The following is an 8,775-nucleotide window of genomic DNA, read 5'->3' as shown; positions in this document are numbered from 1 at the left end:
CACGACCACGGCTGAGCGAGAAATCGTGCGCGATATCAAGGAGAAACTTTGCTATGTCGCCCTGGACTTCGAACAGGAAATGGCCACCGCTGCTGCCAGCACCTCCCTCGAGAAGAGCTACGAGTTGCCCGATGGACAGGTGATCACCATCGGTAACGAGAGGTTCCGTTGCCCAGAAGCCCTGTTCCAACCTTCCTTCTTGGGTATGGAATCCTGCGGTATCCATGAAACCGTCTACAACTCCATCATGAAGTGCGACGTCGACATCCGTAAGGATCTGTACGCCAACAACGTACTCTCTGGCGGTACCACCATGTACCCCGGTATTGCCGACCGTATGCAGAAGGAAATCACTGCCCTGGCTCCATCGACCATCAAGATCAAGATCATTGCTCCCCCCGAGAGGAAATACTCCGTATGGATCGGTGGATCCATCTTGGCCTCCCTGTCCACCTTCCAACAGATGTGGATCTCCAAACAGGAGTACGACGAGTCCGGCCCTGGCATTGTCCACCGCAAGTGCTTCTAAGCGCATTGCTGACGATTCAGCAACGTCGCACGAACGTCGAAGAAACATCGATCGACTTCGAGGAAATCGAGCATACGATCCATCGGTTTCCTTTAAGCAACTCACATGCTGCGCTAAAAAAATTTTATCAAAATATCACAATATCCAGATCATCACCAGATCTCATCGAATGTTCATTATTATGGTCATATGTGTCGCTCTGTAAGATGCGACAACCTGGCTGATCATATATATGTTGACTCTACAACTCTTTAATGGGCTGTCAAAGTCACACTCATCCGTTGTTTCATCATGACCGAGGAACCCGGCAAAGGTGTTGGTTCTCGATACAGAGCTCACTCGCGGATGGCCATTCCTCGTCTAGTATCGAAACGAGGCCCATGAATGATGCCAGATCGGCTGACCTACCTACCAAATGCATCTTTCGATTATGAAAGGGACATTCTGGACACGCAAGAAGAAAACAGGATCTTCGAGAGAATTGGACCAACTTCGAGGGAAGCTGCGCTTATCTCACTGTTACGCGAGATCCCTGCACCTTCAACAAATTTCTTAAATCCTACTTCTACCTAGCCTGCTAATTGAAGCGAACTCACCATCGATATATACTTCTATTTTAATTTATTTTGTAAATATTATACATTATATTGCTATATTGTTATACGATATATCAAGAAGTCAAATTAAATATACATTCTCTCATATCATTAGTTATATCCTTCAACTTCGATGCGTTAATTATGCTTTGTTACATCTGACGTATTTGCTTTCCTTAATACGTACCTAAAATGTACAATGTCCTTGCTCAAGAGCAGAAACCCTTTTGGGAAATGTTCACGTTCGATCTCCTTAAGAATGTTGTTCCGTCTCTCGTAAGTCTGCGATTCTTGTCGACTTTGTCGGTGAAACACCTGTAACGTAAATTGTTACATAAAAATATATACACTTACTCAAAAAGCTCGACCTTAATAGGATTAACTAGACATTGACTTTTTCCTAGATTTCGATATCCTTTCGCGTTCACTCCGACTAAAGTATCGCATATCGGCGTTGCTGAATTTAAATTATTCAAAACTAAGTTTAGAGGATAAGCGATCAAATACGGAAATACATCTGAAACACAAACAACAAACACAACTCTCGTTTAATTATAATTCCACATGTCTATTATCCGTTTGCCAAATATTTACATACGAATTTTTATTCGCTACATATTATCAGCATCCGATGCTGCACGTGTCGTATGTGTATCTGTTATACACGTGTTTCATCGTACATGTATCTATACATGTATATATACAGGAATTTATGTAGAAAAGAATTGCTCTTTTCTTCGCGATGCTCAAGTCCGAATATGTCTGCGAGAGCAGGGTAAAGTCGGCGTTCGAGTGGTTTTAAAATAACTATTGTTGTGACGTGGACTTAACGAATGACCTTGGCCTAAAATGACTAATCTACTCCTGCACGGTCCCCTTTACTATATATTTTTCTAAATCCACGGAAATATTCACTAGAAAAATACAAACATTCTTTTTTTGCTCAGCCGTTTGGTAATCGTGCAACGTGCCAGGAGTTTGGTCATTTTCGTAACTTTGCCCGCTTCGTTCACCGAAAGCCTTTTCCGTCGATAAGCGAATACGATGGCCGATAAAAGAGCTGCGGATCCTGCGATTTATTTTCGTCCCCGTGCGTAATCTCGAAATATTCCTCCTACTGTGATATCTGGGGGAAAGAGGAGAGCACGTATCGCGCAGGGATCAAGCTCGATCCGTTGTCAGCCTACGAGTAAAACTAAATTTGATCGTATTGAAGAAACGATCTGCTCAACACATTTGTAGCTGATGATTTTACGAGAATCTCAAAGCAGAAAATGGCAATTAAGGTCACTGGTTGCTACAATTAATTTCTTAAATAATTTCTATGATTGCGACAAGAATTGAAGAACTTGACTTTGCACAAGTGAGAAATTCTTCCTTTCTTAGTGATTAACAATTGGCCATATTTCAACCATGATAATATTATGTCAGTGGCAGCTAAATGTGTTAATCCATCGAGACATCTATATTTTCTGTAGCAATCCGTTGTTTGTATTTTATGTAATTTTAGCACTGAACGATACCGTACTAAAATCGAAAAATAATTTAAATTTCGTAAGCCATCATGTACTTTTCATGAAAAGATCGATAAGAATTATAGTAAACGTTAGGTTTGTCTCAGAGAAAATGTTTGTGGAAATGTATTAATAATTTAGACGTTAAATGAATATGGATTAAAGTCTGTAAGTGGTGACAAAACATAATCATACAAGAGTTTGTTAAATATTAAGCTTTTGATACTGTCTGATAACAATGATAACGTTTGGAGTCAGACAAATTTTAATTCGTAGAAATGAGACATGCAATAAATATACTATTTTCTATTTTATGAAAGGTAAAAATAAATAATGAGCATGGAAGATAACTTTTCAATTTACAATTTAAAGTAAAATGCACGAAAGATGATGACACGAAGTGCAAACAAAATTCACAACAGCACACTTGGTCTTTGTGGTATTGAAAATTCTTAGCATTCGTCGTGTCCTATATTTCTAGACGGCGATCGTATTTTGCAGTGAATTTCAGTCCAAATCAAGTGGAAAAGCTGTCTTTTTCTTACAGAGAAATGACATAAAATTTCTAGTACTCGTTCATACCCACAGAAATAAACAAAAATTTGAAAATATGCTTCAGTTACGTGTTTCATTTACGTAACAGAAACTACGATTGCCTCTTACTTTTCCATGGAAAAGTCTCGTTTAACGAGTCGAGATAATTTCCAGACATTGAAACATTAACAGTTAACAGCCAATTTGCATCTTTCTGAAGTACGATATTAAGTCTAGCATAAGTACTTCGAGAATTTACGCGGAACTCTATTTGTACATGAGATAAATCAGTGCTCCCGCTTTCTATATACATCATACTCCGTGCAAGCGAAGTGCAGCCAGCTCTTACATTACATGGCACTTTAAGCAAAACGATAGAAGCACGAAAGCCGACTTCCGTAATAAAACAAGATGAAAACCTAACTGGTGACTTGGAGAACTAGTAGCGTACACCTTAGCCCCTAAGTTTAACTTAGCTTTCATGGAACATGTTGAAACAAAACAGGCTACTAAACACAAGCTCGGGCACAAATTCTCTGATAATTCGTTCGATAAAATTCTCTGTTTGTTTCGGTTAATTCTTAGAATAAACGATTCGCGATCTTAAGATTAGCGGTCCACCGTCTCTTCCCAAAACGGGAGAAGAAACGATGCTTGACGAAGCTCCTTTAGAAACTGTTTCAGAAAAATTATTCTTCAGATACGAAGAAAATGACGCAAAAGAGACGGAACGGTATCTATGAAAACTTCTTTCGAAACTATTTCAGGAAAATTGTTCTATAGGTTCGAAGAAAAGCAACGGAAGAGGAAACGGGAATATTTACGGGAACTTTGTTTTAGAAATTTTTTCGAAGAAATCGTATTTCAAATACGAAAGTAAAGAAGAAAACAGAAGGAGAAACGGTATGTGTGGAAAACCTTCTCGAAACTGTTTCGAAAAAAATTATTTAGATAAGAGAAAAGATATTTCGAAAAGAAAGGAGAAAGAAGAAACGATATCGATGGAAACTTGGAAGCCGTGTTTCGGAAAAGATATCCTTCGGATACGAAGAAGGGCCAAGAGAAGAAACGAAGCGTTATAGAGTAGAACAGGAACAAAAGATGGTAGAAGCATAGGAAGAGACGATAGTGTGAATTTTCAAAGCGGCGCATTTTCCTCGGTCCGCTTAGGGCCTGGGGCCGCCTAGTTCGGCGAGCGTCGCGACGCCACGCGAGGCAAGCCTTTTTCGTGCCTGTCGGGCAAGAAGCATCCCACGAGAATGCGGGGGCGTTCTGACGAGAGCATATATTCGACGTCGGGACGCTCCCGAGGCACAGACGCCACTCCAACTCTGTCCCGTGCACGGTACGTAGAAACTGTTCTCTGGAAACGATATTTCATTTACCACGGACGCTATCGGCTACCACCAAGAACCCTCGACACCATCGAAGATACCGGAAGCCGATCGATTCCTGCGATTGATTTTGTTATATCAATCGGGTCGTAGGATTTTTCAACCGATCCTTTGGATAGAAGAGAGCCATAGTTGGAGGCGTAGCGGTACGCTGTTAGACTTTTAAGGGAGTGGTCGGTCGAGTTTCCTTCCGGTATCTCGCATCTGAAATAGCATCGAGGGTTAATTGCGTGTGTTCTGAGAACCAGAAGTAATTTCGTAGCATTTGTGTAATAGAAATCACTTAACTGATTAATTTTTTTTTACAGAAGACGACCGATTTAGATTAGTACGATAGCTTAATTTTAAAAGAGTTCCTTCAGCTGCATCGTGTATGTTAAATCGTATTTTGATACTCGTTTCCAGCTTATTAATGCGATGTAAGATCTTGGCTTTCATTGAAAAGTTCGGATAGTAATAATTGGTTTTAGATTTTCTTTTCGTCAAATGTTGAAGCAATTGTTTTATTTGATCTTTTGATATCTACCTTTGTCTTAAACGTAACAAGTAATACGATCTGTTTAGGAAAATTTGTTCTTGTAATCGAAAGTATCCAACACTATATATCTGTTTCTTTGTTAATATTTTATATATTTTTATCGTAATATTTAAAATACTAAATCAGGTTAATGTTTAAATTTCATATCTATTTGTAAATTACGCATCAACGGAGAGTGCTATGTATATAGTGAATCAGATCTTGGGGATATTTATTTCCTAAAAGAATTTTTATTTCTTATCGTCGATTTGAGTCAATCATACGGGATCATTGAAATTTTTTATTCGTTCTATACGTTTTGTGTACATGATTTCTCTGGCTTTATTAAGTTACCCAGAATAATTAGAAATACTATTTTTAGAGCAGAACAAATTTTCTCGCTTATCGTCCGAATATTTTAAAAAAGAAAGATATATATGAAATTAGATATTACCACGCTGTCGTTTAATTTTGACATACGAGAACCTTTGAATTAGTCCAAGTCGTCTTTGCATTATTTGATAACATTTATCTTAATAAATTTGAAATCATTAAACGGCAAATTCTACAAATTACATCTGTTCTCTGCACTTACAAAATATCTAAAACCATCGCATCTTGCTAACACCTATCCAACGGTAAGACCATAAATTACTATTGCATTTATGTCAACGCAAAATCCAATTAACGACATAAAAAGATATCGAAACCCAACCTAACTACTTTCTGCTTGCAAAATTACATATAACTGTATACTTGAAAGAATACTCGCTCTGATTACAAAAGACAGCTATCATCGACGAATTTCCAATCGTTTTAAAAATTTCCTCGGTGGTGTATCATCATTTTACGCGCGAATTTCTTCTCTCGATATCGAAATTCTTCTAACCAGCTAATCACGAGTGCCAAAAATATCTGCACGGGGCGAATGGCCGACTCTATCGTCATGTTTAGGCATATTCGAGGTCTTTGCCCGTGTGCGAAGTTGGTCCTTTTGCGAGCAGAGCATAATTTTGGCACGCGCGAGCCACGTCGTTATGCTGTATCTTTCGTGGTCCGAGCGGAGCCGCGGCGAGCAGAGACGATGTTACCCACCATAATCGTCGCTTGCACTTATTAGGGATCGTCCGTCGGTCGTACGTCTAAAGTTAGCGTCGCGGCGCCCCGAAATAGTGCCGCGACGCTGGGGCTGCTTGCCTATCGTTTTATAGGCAACTGGGTCAATTCTGGCGAGCCTCAACGCTTTCCGCAAAAGCTTCATCGCGCTACACGATGCTTATACCGTTTCACTAGCTTCCTACACTTTTGCGTATACACATTTTCTAACTGAACGATATTTATCGAGCGAACGATTGTTTTTTCTTTCGTTGGAGAATTCTGCTTTTTGTTTTCATTCTGTTTCATGAGAATATTTTTGCTACATAAACACTGACTCTTAGATTTTCCGTCTAGTAAATTAAATATAACGTAAAGTAGAATTTCACAATAGAAACCATTTTCTATGTTGTTGAGTTAAAATAGAAGAATCAGGATTTCGTACAAGAATTCTTTCTCTCGGAACAATTGAGTTGCTGAAAACGATGATAGAATTTCACTCCTAGCTCTTTCAGTTACGCATACTTTTTTTACGATTTTCCTCACATTTTTTTCCTGATATAAACACGATTGTTTTCCATCGAAGATACATTCGAACAAATTTTACAACCCATCAAGTATTAGTGCCATGCGTCACAAATCTCCGATAGGTTTTCGCAACAAATCAGTGCAAAATCTACGGAAATAGATATACTCACTACGATAACATTGGAAACAAATATTTGATGACACTAGACATCAATGTTATCAAACGGTCATATAAAGAAAGTAACGATGTGAAATTAAGAACGACTGTGATTTCTGTTACAGACACTTAAAATCGAAGAAAAAGCAAAATGTGCGACGACGAAGTAGCAGCCCTTGTTGTCGACAATGGATCCGGTATGTGCAAGGCCGGTTTCGCCGGAGACGACGCTCCCCGTGCCGTATTCCCCTCGATCGTAGGTCGCCCCAGACATCAGGGTGTGATGGTCGGTATGGGTCAGAAAGACAGCTATGTCGGCGACGAGGCACAGAGCAAGAGAGGTATTCTCACCTTGAAATACCCGATCGAGCACGGTATCATCACCAACTGGGATGATATGGAGAAGATCTGGCATCACACCTTCTACAACGAATTGCGTGTTGCCCCCGAGGAACACCCAGTCCTCCTCACCGAGGCTCCCCTGAACCCGAAAGCTAACCGCGAAAAGATGACCCAGATCATGTTCGAAACCTTCAACAGCCCGGCCATGTACGTCGCTATCCAGGCCGTGCTCTCCCTGTACGCTTCCGGTCGTACCACCGGTATCGTCTTGGACTCCGGAGATGGTGTCTCGCACACCGTACCCATCTACGAAGGTTACGCCCTTCCTCACGCCATCCTCCGTCTGGACTTGGCCGGTCGCGATTTGACCGACTACCTCATGAAGATCCTTACCGAGAGAGGTTACAGCTTCACGANCACGACCACGGCTGAGCGAGAAATCGTGCGCGATATCAAGGAGAAACTTTGCTATGTCGCCCTGGACTTCGAACAGGAAATGGCCACCGCTGCTGCCAGCACCTCCCTCGAGAAGAGCTACGAGTTGCCCGATGGACAGGTGATCACCATCGGTAACGAGAGGTTCCGTTGCCCAGAAGCCCTGTTCCAACCTTCCTTCCTGGGTATGGAATCCTGCGGTATCCATGAAACCGTCTACAACTCCATCATGAAGTGCGACGTCGACATCCGTAAGGATCTGTACGCCAACAACGTACTCTCTGGCGGTACCACCATGTACCCCGGTATTGCCGACCGTATGCAGAAGGAAATCACTGCCCTGGCCCCATCGACCATCAAGATCAAGATCATCGCTCCCCCCGAGAGGAAATACTCCGTATGGATCGGTGGATCCATCTTGGCCTCCCTGTCCACCTTCCAACAGATGTGGATCTCCAAACAGGAGTACGACGAGTCCGGCCCTGGCATCGTTCACCGCAAGTGCTTCTAAGCAGTTATGCTCGATTCAAATTATTATTACTATCGATATTGTTATTGCTACACCTTTTCCCCAAACACACCGTTCACTGCCGTACCGCTTCGTCTAGCTGCGACTCCGTTAGTTCAATTCTATCGGCACTGTTTCTACGTGGCGGTGAGATTTTTTCCGACGAACATGGTCTGAACATACACGTCATCTTTTGTATATAAGTTTACATCTACGGAATAAATCAGTCTTATATTCTTACAACTAATCAAAACGTAGCTTTTCATTTTACGATTCCCTGAATATCAATTGCTATTTAATAATCGATTTATTTTCAATTCTGTTATATCTTTCGTACATTATTCTTCAATCAAGAAGTATCTATTCTTCTGATCGAATCGAAAAATATTCCATCTTTGTTGATCAAAACATTATTTCACATTACATTACGATTAAATATGTTACAATGAGATACAAACCGGATAATTTCTCATTAGAATCGTGCATTTGCAATGGGGGAGAGGGGGGGGGGACACTGCAAATATTAGGATCAAATTGAAAGAAAGGGGCGAGCCATCAATTACTATACGTTCGTATTGATAGGCTGTGCTAGATAAAAGTTTTGCATACATCAATAAAAACTGGGT

The 8,775-nt window shown here is 40.7% G+C and overlaps 1 protein-coding gene across 1 annotated transcript; it reads left to right on the top strand.

Moving 5' to 3' along the window:
• Nucleotides 1–6: 6 nt before the first annotated feature.
• LOC122566218 (actin, alpha skeletal muscle) lies at nt 7–8,396 on the top strand. Its single transcript, XM_043723174.1, has 2 exons — nt 7–471; nt 8,095–8,396. Exons 1-2 carry the CDS (start codon nt 80–82, stop codon nt 8,150–8,152), a joined length of 450 nt encoding a protein of 149 aa, XP_043579109.1. The 5' UTR covers nt 7–79; the 3' UTR covers nt 8,153–8,396.
• The last annotated feature ends 379 nt before the right edge of the window (nt 8,397–8,775 follow it).

The sequence above is a fragment of the Bombus pyrosoma genome, linkage group LG3 (assembly GCF_014825855.1).
Source record: "Bombus pyrosoma isolate SC7728 linkage group LG3, ASM1482585v1, whole genome shotgun sequence".
NCBI lineage: Eukaryota > Metazoa > Arthropoda > Insecta > Hymenoptera > Apidae > Bombus > Bombus pyrosoma.
This window is presented reverse-complemented; position numbering and strand designations above follow the sequence as displayed.